We start from the raw sequence: 17,109 nt of genomic DNA on the forward strand, positions 1-17,109 counted from the left end.
AAATAATTGGGTCAAATAAACCATGGAAATATTACATCTACTCTAGAATCGATTAACAATGTCCAACGATCAAAAATGGATCAAATCATTGCCGCTGGATCTACAAAATCAAGTTAATGCACTTGTTGAAGCTCACCCTCCGAGTTTGACAGTGATACATAAACTATGTGAATATTTCAAAACTAACGCTAGTGAGCATGAAGATAAAAGAAGAAAACTAAGTTCAGATCCAGAGATAAAATCTGAAGGACATGTTCCAGAAGCATTATCGGGTCCTAAATCAGAAGTTCCGGGGCAAATCCATGAACAAGAAATAATCTTTGAGTTACCCCAAATTTCATTCCAATCACCAATTAGAAAGAAGTTGAACTTGATATTCCACTTGTTGGTTGAGCCTGGTCAATCTCCTAAGCCCGTAATGCTGCTTGCATTACCAACTACATACGTTCCTGAGATTTCAATTCATAATTTAGCGAGTCTGATAAGATTATGTGTATTATTGCCAATATTGGGAAATTCAACCAACAATACTAAGCGTAACATAGGTTTATTGTGTTTCTGGATACATGATGATGCTGCCTCAGATCCTAATAAGAACGACCCGATTATTTGTCAGGTTAACTTTGATCAGGTGAAGAAGCAATTAATAAAAGCTGGCAAAATCCCAGCAGAAGCCGAAACGCAGCTCAAGGAAATGAACGAGAGTAATCAAAGTCAAGACGGAATCAAGGCCATAAACGAGGCTATTATTAACTTTTTGCAAAAACAATTCCAATTGTGTGGTATTCATATGATAAACTATTTACCGTCCTCCAGTGCAACGAAGAATAAATTAACTATCAACACAGATGCCGGGGTTGCAGTATCGCTGAACGCTAACCTGGTTAATGACTTGGTTATGGTCGAGGCATATAAAGGTGCCAGAGATGGGGCTGTATTGATGCTAACTGCCAATGAGTATAACCAACCATATATCATATTTGGATTTAAAAAACCAATATTGATCTTTGATATATCGAAAGTGCAGCATGTCTCGTATAGTAACATCACTAGACTTACGTACAGTATGATTGTGACTGTTGTAAATGAGAAAAAGGATTCAAAGGTTGAGACGTTAGAATTCGGGATGATTGATCAGAAATACTTTCAAATCATGGACGAGTTTATCAAAAGCCAAGGCATCAATGATAATTCGTTTGATGAAGACTTAAGGGAGAAGGTCACAACAAACGCGAATTCTGGCGAAGGTGAACAGGCAAGCGAACAGGCTGCACCTGCGGATAGTGATGACGAGGAGGAGGACGGTACTTTCCAAGTTGGCCAAGAAGAAGAAGGCGAAAGCAGTGTTGACGAAGAATACGACAGTAACGCTGGCAGTGATGGTGATAGCGATGTTGGCGAAGAGGAAGATGATACCAACGAGAATAACGAAGGTGCTAACCCTGCAGCATCTACTGAAGCTGATGACGTTGTCACCCAGAGCAAGGAAGAGGACGACGAACAATAATCTACGCTTATGCAAAAGTAAATATATATATATAGTACTATAAATCGTAAAAGCTTGAAACCAATGAAACCGTCATTCGGAAATGTGCCATTGATAACTATATGAATCCACATATGCAAATTTAGAACGAGCTTTCTAAAACAACCCTCCTAGGGCATCCCCCTGAACTTTATCGCCGAATTTAAGCCACAGCCAAAGACAACTGTCATCCTATTCTGTCTATTTGTCGGTGGTCGAAAATTTGTCCATCAACTTGAAGAATCTGCCTCTCTTTTCGGCGATAAATCTATGGTCTGGTTCTTCCTTGAATTCATGGAATGCATCCTTAAGTGCTCTTTGTTCACGTAAAATACTCAATCTTCTGTCCAATAACTCTCTGTTGTTTTCAACGATATTACTGAAAATTAAGTACCCTCCAACGAATGCACCGACTGAGTAAAGATATCCTGGCACTCTGTTAAACGATCTTGGGTATTCCTTACCAATAATCAGAACTTGCATTCTTCTGGTGATTAAACCAAGGAACCCGCTTACTAAAAGACCTGCTGGTGAAGCAACAACCATCGTGTATATTAATATTGTTAAGTTATGCTAACAAACACTTCTTGTATTACTGTTTTCATTTAATTGACGGTTTATTGGTTCAATGCGATTTTTTGTTGTTCGGTTTTGTGACACTTTTCTGAAAAATTATATTATGTAAGACTCTTTAAATATGTCCCAGATAATCTTGTCACCAGGTTAGTTGCATGGCGATAATACCGGTTGAAACAGCACGGGTGACTTTCTTGATGGTTTAGGAGAATTGGAAACTTACTTACTGAACCGTAGAGGAAGAGGAAAATTAGGAATAGGGTGGTTTATGGTATATCACGTGATTCAGTACTAGGCCAATATCAACACTAATGCCTACTACTATAACACCAACGTTTGTAGAGAATTTGTAGCAGTAGACGGTTGTTAGAGCATTCAGTAAGAAAAGATGTCAAAAAGTACACAACCACTCATTAACTTTTTCAAGGGGCATCCGACAAACAGTTTGCTTCCTTCCAAGGAGATTGCTAATTCCTACAAGAACGTATTATTAGAGTACGACTACACTAAATATGATAACGATCCATTGAACAGACATGCGTTGACATATGGTGCAGATGCGGGTAATTTGGACACGAGAAAGGCTATCAGTAAGTGGAATGATAAGTATTTTGGAAGGAACGGCACGGATCCTGATTGTATTAATCTTACGGGTGGGGCATCATATGGGTTTGCCAACATTTTGGCCTCGATGACCGACACCAAGGATATCACTCGGAGAGGGTTTATTGTTTCGCCTACATACTACTTAATTACTCCTTCGTTCATTGATGCTGGTTTTGAAGATAAATTGACGGCTGTGGTTGAGACTCCGGGGCAGGAATACGAAATTGACTTGAAATTTTTGGAGGAGCAGTTGGAGTTCTACGATAGAGGATTACCACCGGTTGGGAACAAAGAAATAAACATTATTTCTGATCCATCTGGAAGACCTGACCGTAAATTGTATCGTTATGTGATCTATATTGTTCCTACATATTCAAACCCAGGAGGATTGGTCTATTCCGCAAAGACAAGAACTAAGTTGATAGAATTGGCAAGAAAACACGATATGTTAATTGTGAGTGACGACGTTTATGAGTTATTGAACTACACTGATGCTGACACTCCAATACCACGATTCTGCTACTTAGACCGTGACTCACTCCCTGAAGATTTCAAGTTTGGTAACTCAATCTCCAACGCAACCGTTTCCAAACTTCTCGCTCCGGGACTCAGGTTTGGATGGCAAGAGACTCCCACCCCTAATTTAGTGCAGCAGCTAGCTATAACAGGTGCTAACCTTTCTGGAGGTACCCCTGGTCAGCTTGCCTCTATTGTGGTGCAAGACTTAATTACAAGTGGTCAAGCCGACATTATTATAGCCGGTCTTATCAAGGTATACAAATCAAGAGCACAAACAATGATTAGAAGTATCAAGAAATACCTCCCTGCGTGCACCAACGTATACGGAGGTGAAGGAGGTTATTTCTTGTGGGTGACAATTAATGCCGATATCGACCACACCAAAATAGTCGACATGTTAAAAGAAGAACATAACATCATTCTTGCGTCTGGAAACAATTTTGAAGTGTGTGGCGATGAGAAAGGCTGGGGTAAGAACAGTGTTAGGTTATCTGTCAGCTTTCTTAACGAGCATGAAATTGAAAAAGGTATCAGAAAATGGGGAGACGTGCTCCGCAGAAAGCATATAGAGGTATTCAAAAACTAGTGTTCGTATAAATCACTGTAGCTTGTTAGTAACTGAAATATATGTAGTTTTGTAACAATTTCTAATTAAGTCAACGGTATTATTGTCAGCGTAGATCTTGGTGTAACTTTGTTCTATTCTCATTAAAAATTTCGATATAGGCGAAGTTTTATCATCATAATAATACAGTATAACTTAACTAATAAATTTTCGTATATTACATACTTATTAATCGAGTTGAAATACTATGTATGATCAGAAAAAGAACATTAACAAACTTTCAGTTAGTATGAAAATTTTATAGGCGGGTCCTAAATATTTAATAAGTTACCCGGTCGTCTATTTCGTGAGCGTTTTTGCGGCAATTCACTCATAGCTAACCCTAATCAGATATTAAGATAGGCCTATTACTACTATAGTGCCATTCACGGTTGTTCAAGTAGCAACTCCATACTATTGAACCTTATTATACTTATAAATATAATTGGTTATGCATTTTTATTTTCCTGACTGGGTAATTAAATACAAAGAACACCAGATTTCGGCTTTATCGTTATATTCATACATTTTAGATTGGAGTATCTACATTTTGATATTAGTTATATTTATGGTATACGGAACTTTACTTGCTCCGAGATATCATGAATTTCTGTTGCTGGATTCGACATTAATGTACTCATATAGAAGCGAAAAGGAGACAGTAATACCGCTCTATATGTTGATAATAATAGCGGTGGTCATCCCGATTATCCAATTCGTGTTTTGTTCTATATATAATCGACATACTTTATCGGGTGCGAGGAGGGCATGGGATATCTTTTCTGGTCTAATGGCATTGTCAGGTAGTATGGCTACACAACTAATGATTACTTGCATTCTCAAAAATATATGTGGATTACCCAGGCCAGACTTGATTTCTCGATGTCAACCAACGCAGACTGAAATGTTAATATATGGTCAGTTGGCTACGGTTGAGATTTGTGAAACGTTTCTGCGGGACAGCGTTGGGCCATCCCTACACATATTACAGGAAGGCTTTCGATCTTTTCCTAGTGGGCATCTGTCTACTGTTTTTTGTGGCATGGTTATTACAAGTTTGAATTTCGCAGGAAAGTTGCAAATATTCGATAAAAGAGGAATATCATTTAAAGTATTACTAGCTATATGTCCAATTATGGTTGCTTGTTTTGTATCTTGTACGAGGATTAGTGACAATCGACATTTTTTAAGAGATGTCATCGGAGGTTCCGTGATAGGAACGCATGTTGCAATCTGGTTTTACTTGCAATATTTTCCAAGCATCTTTAATTTGGAGAACTGTGGAAGAGCATACCCTCCTAGAAGAATCGGAGTTGCAAACTTTTTCAATAATGTCGGAGGCTTTTGGAAGATACGAGACGTGTTACCTGGTGCCTATGTTGAAAGAGTATTAAATAATCCTGGTATAATACCACAATTATCTAGTGAATTACAACCCGGTGAGTCAATATCTGCAATGGAAATAGTCGATTTATCAACTAACATATCTTTTTTCAATAAATTAACTAGTCTCCTACCAGATAAATATATTAATCTAAACAATACCGATCCTATATTACCTGTATGGACTTCTAGAAGTGCTGACAATGATCCGCCAATTATTCCAAAGAGCACTTAACTATACAACTATAGGAATATGCTGATGCATGATTTCATTGTAAATATGACAATAAATAACTTGAAATACGTTCATTTATAAAATATTTCTCGCTTTCTTTCTAGCCACCTGTAATCTATCGGTAGTCTTATCCACATCTTCGTTGAATTGGTCTAATAATTCATTTTGTTCTTCAACTTCAGTATTAATAGTTTGTCCGATTTCTTTCTGCCTTTGAATTAATTTCCTTAATTGTGCTACATCCTGATCCTGTTGCAGGTGAATTTGCAATTGCAGCTGTAAAAGCTCCTGGTTATCTAGAGGAAGTGTTTCATTGGTTTCCTTTGCATTGTCAGCAGTATTCGCTCCACCTAGAACACGTCTACTATTTGAAAATAAAGTTTGTTTGTTTGAATTCTTACTATTCAAGGCATCCAATTCACCAAATAACTCATCCAAATCAGTCTTAAGCGACTCTAATAGAACTTGTCGCTTGTTGTATTCTCGTTTATCTATCATCTGGTTGTTGAGCAAATTAGTTAAAGAACCCGAAAGCTGCGCCAAATTAGGCTTAATGATTTTATTAATCTTATCTCTAATATCCACCTTCATAGAAATATTCCCTGCTGTGTTATACGAGTCTCGAAGGTCATTTATATGGTACTTAAAGAGCCTTGAATATTCGAGCCACTTATGGGAATCAATTGCTTGAGCGTCCGGAATTATTAGTTCAGTAATACTAGCATCTTTACCCTTACGTTCAAACATACTTGATGTCACTTTAAAGCTGGCTGGCAATTGCAAAAAATCATGCACAAGAGGATGGTTTTGTAAATCTTTATCTTTGAGCAATTGGTTCAAAAAACTCGTCAATTCGATTTGCCTTTCCGAAACAACTGCATTTTTGTTAGTCATTGACCAGATACTTGCTTTCAGTGGTAACTTATAGGGAAAGTCTTTATTATTTATCCCTATTTCATAACATAATTGATCAACTAATCTCGTGAACTCCGAATACCGCCTCAGAACACTAGATGATCTTAATGGCATTTTAATATTCACATTATAGTATACAACATTATCCTTCGAAACTGAAGTTGTTGGGATAGATATGACTTCATTCGAACTCATCTATTATGACGTATCAATATCCTTCCATTAAGTACACTTATCAAAGATTAAACTTATTTGTTCCCGAGGGAAGACTATTCACGCGATCGCATACAAAAACCCATCCCGTAACTGATAACAGTCAATCAAACTGAAACAGCCTTCTTTATTGAATATTTATTGCATAGCCATATTTTATTAGTATTTTTCCTGTCATAAGCTAGTAAACCATTGTGCTTACTTAGAAAATACAAAATACTTATTTTTGATAAAGACTGCTTTATTTCTTCTACAAAAAGATTGCTAATTTAAAAGTAGCAAGCTGGGTGGAATAAGTTTAATTGTTCGGTTATTTTGAAGTATGAGTTCAGAGTATCAATCTATACCGCAAGAAGAGGGCTCAAGTAGTTCTAATGCAATTAGTAATGAAGTGAACCGTTCTTCCATGAATGATAGACATTCAAGCACGGAGTCTATTATATCAACCGATGCTGAGAGACAACCGTTAGTGGATAGAGAATCAGGCAATCATCGATACTTGAGTCCGGATGACCCTTTGGTATCTCCAATAAACTTGTATAAGATCAGGGTCCTTAGGGTTAGTCTACTTACGATCTTTGCCATCAACTGTGTACTTTTCTTTGCATTTTTGTTATCGGATTTCATTGCTATACCAGGATTGAATAATCGGGGCAAATCATTCTTAGAATTGGATTTGGTGATTCTAAATATTTTGACGAATCTTGTCACATTATGGTGCTTTGTGGTCCCGGCATATTATGAACGGGTTTTGGGATACATTAGTGCATCGTTGTTATTAATCGACTTTATTATTATGTTCTCCATCCCGCGCATGAGAGACCAATTTGGGGTAATTGGAACGTTCGTGTTATTGTGGACATTAGCCAATGTTGTACTTAACTGCTTTGCTGATTTCTGGGTGGAGAAAGGTAAATTGTACCTAGAACGTAAGTATACAGGGAGAGAAGAAACCAGGAAATCCATATCAGAACTCTTTGTGATTGCTGTTAAGGTCTTGTTTAAGTTATTTTTATTGTGGTTAATCTGGTGTATTAGTTTGAGCCTTTGGCTCCAAGCATTTGATTCGCATGAAAAACCTTGGGGAAAAATGATACCAGTAGATAATGATCAATTCAAAGTTCATTTGGCCTGTTATGGAGATGTTCATGCACCTCCTGGCGATATCAATGCAACAGATAATAAAGAGAAACAACCCATAGTTTTGATTGAAGGAGGCCAATTAGATTCGAGTGAAGTCGTCCAGGAATGGGTCGAAGAGCTCTACCATCTCGGAAAAATTGACAGATACTGTATTTGGGATAGACCAGGATACGGCTTCTCAGATAGTGCCCCATCTCCCTTGTCTATTGGAATCGTCAGTGAATATTTGATTGAGGCTTTAAGAAAAGAACGCCTTGAGGGTCCGTTCAGTCTTGTCGGGTTTGATATCGGTGGCTTGTATGCCCGAATGTTCGCTTCAAGAAGCTCAGGAAACATCCATTCCTTGTTACTCGTTGATAGTTGGCACGAAGATCTCTTGAAAATTCGCCCTTTCAGCGGATCAAATATGAAAAACGAAAACAAGCGTGTCTTCAAAAACATCTTGGAGCTCATGGACACCAAAACCGGCCTCAAATTATGGCTCAAGGGCTTGGTTTCCCCCTTGGGCATTGTCAGCAACATCAATTGGTTTTTCCATCCAAAGAGACATTCTTCAAACAGCCGTATTTTTGGCTCCGACATGTACTACCTGTCTAAATACATTAGAGCTCGTTTACAAGAGCAAGTTACGGCATCCATCTTGTCCTACAACGAAATGGCTGGCACAGATTTACATGATATCCCTGTGAGTGTCATTTCGTCCGACTTTATGATCAAAAATTCCTTAAACTGGGGTAAGTGGCAGAGAAGCTTGACCAAATTAAGTGATCAGACCATCGAATGGGTAGTTGCTGAAAACAGCAATCACTTAATCTGGAGAAGTCCCAAAGGAAAAGCTCAATTGCAACAACTCTTACTCCGCTTGGTGAGTGAAAAATCGAACTATTAGATACCATACTTATGTTTATGACTTCTATTTGTAATGTTTATGTATTTCACGTGATTTTAATACCCAATAAATTTTTTATTGCGCTGGCTTCAAATGTTTACTGGTTTTATCTCCAGAAATAACTTCATAAAACACATCAAAAACCAGAATTTTTGAAAAGTGTCTAGGAGTCTAGGATTTTTTCTAAGTAAATATAGGTTGGTCAAAATAAAGTGGTATAAGTTTTAGAGAAATTTTGTCGTTCTATCAGTTTTATTAGTTATTTTACGTGATTTCGTATACACCACACAATTGGAGTTTCATTAGACGATAATTGTTGATCTAACATAAAATAATAACTGGATATCCATATCACGTTTTCAATATACGGTATAGAGACTAATAACATGATTGGTGAAAGTACATCAGGAGATGTGAATCCAGTTCTCACAAGAAATATGTCTACAAATAAGAGTACACCCGTAAGCTCACCCTCGTTAAGCTTTCGGTCATCGCCGCCAGAAAACAATAATGAAGGTTCGCAGGTGCAGGGAGGCAATTTAACGAATGGAGAGGTAGCATCAAGTACAAATCCACCGGGAGTGAGTGTGGATCGAAATAGCAGGACTAGTACCCCTAATGAAAACGCGAATGCAACGTCGGGCACATACATTCCAACAGATGGACCAAGTTCAAATATTTCGCTGGCAAATGGCCCAGGACAATTTGAGAATATAGGTCCTACAAATGGGTCACTGACGAATATCATTTCGAAGACTTCTTCCAACGCTACCAATAATCCTCCGGCCCCCACAAGAAGATCGTCCTTTGGATTAGGGTTTTTAAGTTCTCTTACGAATTCTATTAGATCACAGCATAATACGTCATCAGCGTCTGAAACACCCCACAATTTCATGTCGAATAGTCCTACTATCGCCAACTTGAATAATTATTCGATGTCGTTATCGGAGCCAATTGAACCTGTGATTAGTGAAGATGCTATGCCCCCTCCAAATGATACCAATGCATCAGAGTCAAGCAACAGTGATTTTGACCACAATGCGGAATTAAATAATTTATCTAATTTGAATGATGAAGCCATAGACGGTGATCGGACGCGGGTCGCAGTGAACAATCCGTCTGAGGATCAGTTAGTAGAAGGGTCAAACAAGGGTGTTGAGAATGGAATTGATAAGGATGGTTATTTTTCGGTGAGATTGACACCATTAATAGATTATTCGTCGTCCGCGTCGGGGTTATACTTTTCACCTATCATACGGAAAGTAAAACCTACTAATAGTATCACAATAGGCAGATATACAGAAAAGAATAAGAGTGCAGCACATGCCCCTCAAGGGTCGTCGGCCCCAATAGTTTTCAAGTCAAAAGTTGTCTCGAGAACCCATGCATTATTTCAATGTAACGAAGACGGGCAGTGGTTTTTGAAAGATTGCAAATCATCTTCGGGCACATTTCTCAATCATATAAGATTATCACCAGCATCACAAGCTCTGACATTAATGCCATTAATAGATGGTGATATAGTACAATTGGGAATGGATTACAGGGGTGGTACAGAGGAAGTATATAGATGTGTCAAGATGAGATGTGAATTCAATAAAAGTTGGCAACGTAAGGTTAACCAATTCAATTTAGAAATTCACCAGAAGTTGAAGAATATGGCTATAGGCTCAAACGACAATGATATAGCCATGAATCCAATAAATAAGGCTCTAGTAAGTGAAAATTTATCGGAGTGTGCAATATGCCTACTTGAATTAGAACCATGTCAAGCATTGTTTATAAGTCCTTGTTCTCACTCATGGCATTATAAATGTATTAGGCCAATCATTATCAAAAGTTACCCTCAATTCTACTGCCCTAATTGTCGGTCAATGTGTGATTTGGAAACAGATATAGAAGACGAGGGTGAGTAAAGGGTTTTTAATCAATAGGATCTTTATATAGTTAATAAGATTGGTTATTTCTCGCATAAGTCAAATGTACTTCTATAGTGGACAAATAAACCACTAAAAATCCCCTATAACAAGAATTTCGCAAAAGTTGCAAATTTCACAAAACTTACTCTTTAAATCAAATTATGAAAATTCATAAAAAATAATTCTTAAACTGTGCCAGCAACAGTACAACATATTAACATACACAAAAATGTATAGAGTTAGTAGCAATCTTATCTAATGATGAAAAGAAGTTTTTTTGCAAATTCTGGGCCAACATTTGCCGAAGTTTGTAAAGAGTATTTTTGCCAGCACACCATATTATACTCGCCACAAGAAACTACTCTAAATGGTAGTACAAGCTGTTTCTCAAGCATTAATCATTCATGACTTATATCTGTCAACGATTACTGTATTCAATCGGACACTAAATCTCTGGGGTTTGCTCTTCAACAATATAGGCCTCTATGCATGACCCACCCTAATAAGAGAATACTAAAAAAATATTATACGAGCTCGGGTTATATCGTCTCATGCTTGTCTTAATCTTTCCCCACGCAAAAATACATAAATGCCGGAATAACTCAACATAAATGGATTTAATTTTCTCCGCGAGTTGTAGTTGTTATCCCAATTAGTTAATATATTTGTAGACGGTTACTTTTGGCAACTAAATCAAAGTATCCCCATTCTTAGAAGCCTTGCAGGTCGCCATATAAGTTTGAATTGTCCAACCGTAATTTGCCTCATGTGTATATTGGAGATTTCGCAGTATTTACTATAGCGAGGAATGCGGCGAAAAATTTAGCGATTAATTACAGAGATATAGCGAAGTGAACCGCGAGCCTGCAAGAGTGGTGTAATAAGTGATCGCCTAGAGATGTGGTGAATATTGTTCGAGAAAACAATAGGATTTCTGTAGTATTGTCGTAATAAGTCATAAAATAATAGAAAGTTATTCCTAAGGTAGTGGGGTACATAAGGAATATCGTGTTGACTCAAATATGGGGTAGATTTTTGACCCTTAACAAGATGAGATGGCAGGGCCTGATTGCTCCCCTCTTATACATGAATGCGGTCGACATGCGATTCGGCCATAGTATAACGGGTGCATACATATTATTTACCAGCTGTTCTATCTGGGATGTAGTAGTATAAATAGGAAGTAGCCTGCCTTATCCAAACTGAAGATTTTTATAATTAAGTATCAACAACGAAGAATAATATAAATTAAACGAAATGAGTGCACAACATGTCGAGGATATTGACAAGCCTGGAGTGGTGATTGAGGTGAATCCGCTTAACAAGAATATGACAGACGATTCGATGGCACATGAGGCACAGGACTTTATGGATAAGTTCTTAGATATGTCGGAAAACGCAAAAGATAACGATAGAAAGGAGAAATATATGCCGTTGAAAGAAGGCCTAAAGACGTTTCCAAAGGCTGCAATGTGGTCGGTTATTTTAAGTACTGCTTTAATTATGGAAGGATATGATACCAATCTTTTGAACTCATTATACGCATTTCCAGATTTCGCCAAAAAGTTTGGAGAGTACAGTGAATCCGATGGACTGTATCAGATACCTGCTAAATGGCAAACTTCTTTGAGTATGTGTGTAAACGTTGGTGAAATTATTGGATTATTTATTGCAGGTATTATTGCCGATAGGATTGGGTACAGAAAGACACTTATTGGTGCTTTGATGCTTACTACTGGGTTTATATTTATCGTGTTCTTTGCTGTTAATGTTGAAATGTTATTAGCTGGTGAGCTATTATTGGGTCTTCCTTGGGGGGCATTCCAGACGCTAACAGTTTCGTATGCTTCTGAAGTTTGCCCCACCACTCTACGGGTATATTTGACAACTTACGTTAACGTTTGCTGGGTTTTTGGGCAATTGATTTCATCAGGTATCCTTCGTGGACTTGTTTCAAGCGATATAGAAGATGTTTACCGTATTCCATTTGCTGTCCAATGGGTTTGGCCTATTCCGATTGCTATAGGTATCTATTTGGCTCCCGAATCTCCATGGTGGTTGGCAAGAAAGAATAGAATTCAAGAGGCTAAACATTCAATCAAAAGATTACTCACAGTAAACGAACATTTACCAGATAAAGAAATCTTGGCTGAAGCAATGGTGCAAAAAATACAAATGACTTTGAAAGAAGAAGCCCTTACAAATAATGGAGAATCATTCTTAGATTGTTTTAAGGGTCAAGATCTTCGTAGAACCAGAATTGCTGCCATCGTATGGGTCAGTCAAAACTTAACTGGTTCCTCGTTAATGGGATATTCAACTTATTTTTACCAACAAGCTGGCCTTGGACAGAATATGTCCTTCACTTTTTCAATCATTCAATACTGCTTTGGTATAGTCGGTACTCTTGGTTCATGGTTGCTTTCTCAAAAAGCTGGTAGATTTACAATTTATTTCTACGGGCTCTGCTCTTTGTTTTGCATCTTATTTGTTGTTGGATGTCTTGGTATCAACCCAACAGAGTCCTCATCCTGGGGCGTTGGAAGTTTATTATTGGTATACACTTTTGTCTATGACCTCACTATCGGGCCACTTTGTTATTGTATCGTTGCTGAAATTCCTTCAACAAAACTTCGTACCAAAACGATTATTATTGCTAGAAATGCGTATAATATTGCCGGAATTGTCGTTGCAATTATCACTCCATACATGTTAAACCCAACTGCTTGGAACTGGAAAGCCAAGACTGGATTCTTTTGGTCAGGATTTGCATTTTTTGCAGCAATTTGGTGTTGGTTTGATTTACCAGAAACCAAGGGTAAAACTTTTGCTGAATTGGATCAATTATTTGAAAATAAAGTTAAGGCTAGACAATTCAAGAAAACAGAAGTTGAGGTCTTTAATACAGACGAGCTTATTGAAAGGTTAGGAGAAGATGGTATCAAAGATCTTGTAGTTACTGATGCCTCTAAAGATGAATTCTCAGAAAAAGTTTGAAATAATTTTCTCAGGATTCAACATACATATAATTTAATTCTTCATAGTATGGCTACTATTCCAACTATTTTATCAACTCTTGTATAACATTATAATATAAGATACAGATTTTTCCGTTTAAATGTAAATAATACAATATTTTATTACTTTGTATGAATAGATCAAAAAATTATTTATAGATTATATAGATCATCAAAATCAATTCCTGAGTCAAATCTTATTTTTGGGTCTTTCACATAAACGTTTGATCCGGACATAACGTTTCTATCTAAATCTAATAAAGGCAATTCATAATGGTGAGTCTCCTGTTGCTTATGTTCTTGATGTTGATCATAGAAAGGTATATTATTTGGTTGTTGATGATATTGTAATTGTAAAGCTGCAAGATTCGAGGAACTTAACGTCGGAAGTATGGTACCTGGAGATAACCCAATTCCCATAGTCATTTGTGTGTAAGGAGAAAATAGCTTATTGGTTGCGTTGTTCGTCTGAGGTAGATCATTAACAATTTCACTAACATTATCACTGCTATTATTCTCATTACTACTATTGGACGATGCTATTCTAGAAGAAGCTTCATCATCAACCTCAGTTATGTAAGCTGCCGGGAATTTTGCTATAGTTTTATCACTTATAATTGTATCGATCTTATTGTATAAATCGACTGGCAATAAAATATCCCTCTTGAATTTTCCCACCAATTGAAATATTGCCCCTAATGCATCATAGGAATTATAAGCGTCATATTTATAGACTGTTGAATCCGAAACAGAGTCTGCTAATGCATTGGCAATTTCGAGTAATTTAACACAGACGCCAGATCCATTTGACTCAAATGCAAACAGGGACAAATTCTCAGTTGACTTTAAAAAATCTTTAGCAATACGTAATGGGAATTGAGGGTTTAGACAGTGATTCTCATCTGAGTCCCTAATTAAAAGTTCATTTTGATTAGCTATGTGCCAGCCTAAAGCTCTCATCCAATGCTGCGATAGTATAATATTCAATTTTTGGGTATCTGGAATCAACGGAGAAATAGATACATTTTGTAAATTATTCTGTACATTTACTATCCAATTTTGAGTTGGTGGGTTGCTTAATTGAAATAAAGATTTTTGAAATAGCTTGAGATTTGACGAGTTTGAGCTTTCTTCTGCTAATTTGTCAAAAAAGGATTTATCAGGTATGGAAAATATTCTAACAAGTTCTGTAAAACCACTTAGGATTTCTGGATACTCTTCATCTTCCAACGCGGGAAACGGAATAGATGGAGTGAGTAGAACAGGGATATTTTCCTCAATACATAAAAACCTCTCTGTTATCATTAACATGTAGTAGATCTTTTTCATCCTATGAACAGTAGCTGGAGTCTGGTTGAAGTATGTTTTAGGGTTATGGAGTCCGAGAATTTGTGCAAACGTCAAAGTCTCCCTCAAGTACGTAATAGCAACAGATTTATAATCCTTAACATTCACGTAGTAATCGTAAAGAAAAAAGGACGATAGAAGCGTGTCTATGTTGGGGTTGAGCCTGTAATTAATACGAGAGCGGATTCTCAATGCTTCATCCGCAAAGTCTTTAGCTTCTACTCCTGTAGGTAGGTCTCTAACATGAAGAGTATCCGATAAAAACGTTAGTTGAGTAGCAATATCAGCACACACAGAACAAGCCAATACATATGCCGCATCAATTTCTGTATTCATTTCTGATTGATCTTTGCCCTCGTCTTGAACCATTTTAGCCACCATGTGTGCAACTGATAATACCGGCCATGCGCCGTAATACCAAGTCTGATAAATCTGAAGATATGGTAATAATTTATCTACCGTGAATATTTTAGTATCTGATGTTTTGGTCGCTGTAGCCTGAAGCCCCGGTTCTACACCATTCTCCAAATTTAACCGCTGAATCGTCTCCTTTGTCTTCTTATGAATTTGTTTCGGCCCACATTTCTTCTTGATTCTCTTGCTAGTACAGGAGACATTGTGCTTAATACATTGCGAACAAGGTTTCTGGCGATTACAACGTACTTTCCTTAATGCACAACCATCACAAGGACGTAAAAGTATCCCATTAAAATCTAAAGCTCCCAAGTCTTCTTCTATGTAGTTATGTTTGGGTGAAATCATCCTTGAGAATATACCAACAAGTAGTAATAATTTTTATTGTTTATGGGAGGATTATTTTGATATAGGTGTGGGGGATTTTGTGGTCGATCTCAAAAATCGGACTAAACAGCTTTATCTTTTCCGTCACTACTATACTTTGTCACTATAGCATTCATAAAATAGAATGAAGTACGTTGAGAGTCACAATATTATAGTTATATAATTATTTTGCATGTTAAACGCTTTTGAACTTGATTTTCAGGTAAAATCTAAAACGTTAGACCCTTTTCCACGCTAGATGTAAGTTCGTTTATTGAATTAATATTATTAGTGGATGTACTGAAAATAAAGACTCTTAGTTTTCTGGCCAAATATACTAAATATATTACTGTCCTTAACTAACAATATGTTAACCCCCCAACCGAATTAGTCAATAAGCTTAGAAGTTCCTTGGAGGGTCGAATTGATGAGTGTTCATCAGAGTGCTGCGAAAACATGCTTGGCTTATTTTCCGAAAAATTATTGCCTAGAACCCGTATTCTTCCCTAGGTGTATTCAGGTTATAGCTTGCGAGTGGGCTTTCACAATTGACAAACAGTGTGGATTGTCAAGTCCATTTCAGGTTCAAGCTTCTATGAAACCTGATAATCAACATTTAAAATATTCTGAATGTATCACAATTTTTGACGTAATATACATCTGGGCTTATTGTTTTTCATAGCACTAGCTTAACTACTAGTGGGAATTACATATATATATATATATATACGACTTATTCCAAATACTGTTTTAATGAATATCGACTATGTGGTTGCATAATACTACATTAGACACGAAAATGTTCAACATGGCAAAAAATAACCGTAATGGGGAAATGTGGCAGATTATAATAATGATGTATTCTATTAACGTACATACTAAACACTAATAGATAATAGATTACAATTAGCCTAAAGTTTATTACTGCCTGTTACTGGGATTACGATAAAGGTCGTGTACATATCTGAAAATATAGGGAAGCATACTTCTATATTAGTGTTATATACCCGTCTTTATATCAATATCGGTTACAATAGAAGTAGTTAAGTGATCCATCTACCTATCGATGACTTTTTGGTATGGTCTTAGTTAGTATGTTCTGCTTAATTCTGTTCGTTAATTAGAAAATTTCATCTTTTTCTTGAAGTTTCATTCCTAGTTTAGATTCTTATCTCTTTTCAATTCATTAAGATTATTTTCAAATTATTTTCATATTCTCTGATAGCTATCAGTATCACTAGTATAATTATTTATGGTTCTTACAATGAATTGTGTCAGAATCATAATGCATTCTAAAAGTGATACAAAACCAACAGAATGTGATGAAGTTCAAACTATCCCCGCATTTTCAAGCCATTTCACTAGATGTAACCTTATGCTTAGTGTCGACACTTACATAACATTTGCAGTCATTTTTAAGTGATACAAAACTACTTTT

The 17,109-nt window shown here is 36.8% G+C and overlaps 9 protein-coding genes across 9 annotated transcripts, besides 1 other annotated feature; 6 read left to right on the forward strand and 3 right to left on the reverse strand. All coding sequences in view use genetic code 12, as the record gives it.

Annotated features, from left to right (window-relative positions):
- Window positions 1–58: 58 nt before the first annotated feature.
- DEHA2A07986g (DEHA2A07986p) lies at window positions 59–1,507 on the forward strand (the record flags this gene model as incomplete). Its single annotated transcript, XM_456677.1, has 1 exon — window positions 59–1,507. The coding sequence occupies one exon, from the start codon at window positions 59–61 to the stop codon at window positions 1,505–1,507; it is 1,449 nt and encodes a 482-aa protein (XP_456677.2).
- Window positions 1,508–1,726: 219 nt separating this feature from the next.
- On the reverse strand, window positions 1,727–2,071 carry DEHA2A08008g (DEHA2A08008p; the record flags this gene model as incomplete). The annotated part of the gene is made up of 1 exon (XM_002769959.1): window positions 1,727–2,071. The coding sequence occupies one exon, from the start codon at window positions 2,069–2,071 to the stop codon at window positions 1,727–1,729; it is 345 nt and encodes a 114-aa protein (XP_002770005.1).
- Window positions 2,072–2,489: 418 nt separating this feature from the next.
- On the forward strand, window positions 2,490–3,812 carry DEHA2A08030g (DEHA2A08030p; the record flags this gene model as incomplete). The annotated part of the gene is made up of 1 exon (XM_002769960.1): window positions 2,490–3,812. The coding sequence occupies one exon, from the start codon at window positions 2,490–2,492 to the stop codon at window positions 3,810–3,812; it is 1,323 nt and encodes a 440-aa protein (XP_002770006.1).
- A 469-nt stretch (window positions 3,813–4,281) lies between these two features.
- DEHA2A08052g (DEHA2A08052p) lies at window positions 4,282–5,448 on the forward strand (the record flags this gene model as incomplete). Its single annotated transcript, XM_456680.1, has 1 exon — window positions 4,282–5,448. The coding sequence occupies one exon, from the start codon at window positions 4,282–4,284 to the stop codon at window positions 5,446–5,448; it is 1,167 nt and encodes a 388-aa protein (XP_456680.2).
- Window positions 5,449–5,523: 75 nt separating this feature from the next.
- Window positions 5,524–6,558, reverse strand: DEHA2A08074g (DEHA2A08074p; the record flags this gene model as incomplete). The annotated part of the gene is made up of 1 exon (XM_456681.1): window positions 5,524–6,558. One exon carries the CDS (start codon window positions 6,556–6,558, stop codon window positions 5,524–5,526), a length of 1,035 nt encoding a protein of 344 aa, XP_456681.2.
- Window positions 6,559–6,898: 340 nt separating this feature from the next.
- Window positions 6,899–8,608, forward strand: DEHA2A08096g (DEHA2A08096p; the record flags this gene model as incomplete). The annotated part of the gene is made up of 1 exon (XM_456682.1): window positions 6,899–8,608. The coding sequence occupies one exon, from the start codon at window positions 6,899–6,901 to the stop codon at window positions 8,606–8,608; it is 1,710 nt and encodes a 569-aa protein (XP_456682.2).
- A 386-nt stretch (window positions 8,609–8,994) lies between these two features.
- DEHA2A08118g (DEHA2A08118p) lies at window positions 8,995–10,524 on the forward strand (the record flags this gene model as incomplete). The annotated part of the gene is made up of 1 exon (XM_456683.1): window positions 8,995–10,524. One exon carries the CDS (start codon window positions 8,995–8,997, stop codon window positions 10,522–10,524), a length of 1,530 nt encoding a protein of 509 aa, XP_456683.2.
- A 1,260-nt stretch (window positions 10,525–11,784) lies between these two features.
- DEHA2A08140g (DEHA2A08140p) lies at window positions 11,785–13,524 on the forward strand (the record flags this gene model as incomplete). The annotated part of the gene is made up of 1 exon (XM_456684.1): window positions 11,785–13,524. One exon carries the CDS (start codon window positions 11,785–11,787, stop codon window positions 13,522–13,524), a length of 1,740 nt encoding a protein of 579 aa, XP_456684.2.
- A 173-nt stretch (window positions 13,525–13,697) lies between these two features.
- On the reverse strand, window positions 13,698–15,653 carry DEHA2A08162g (DEHA2A08162p; the record flags this gene model as incomplete). The annotated part of the gene is made up of 1 exon (XM_456685.1): window positions 13,698–15,653. The coding sequence occupies one exon, from the start codon at window positions 15,651–15,653 to the stop codon at window positions 13,698–13,700; it is 1,956 nt and encodes a 651-aa protein (XP_456685.2).
- A 950-nt stretch (window positions 15,654–16,603) lies between these two features.
- Window positions 16,604–16,986: a long terminal repeat (solo LTR of Debaryomyces hansenii Tdh2 retrotransposon).
- Window positions 16,987–17,109: the final 123 nt, after the last annotated feature.

This window comes from Debaryomyces hansenii (genome assembly GCF_000006445.2).
Source record: "Debaryomyces hansenii CBS767 chromosome A complete sequence".
NCBI lineage: Eukaryota > Fungi > Ascomycota > Pichiomycetes > Serinales > Debaryomycetaceae > Debaryomyces > Debaryomyces hansenii.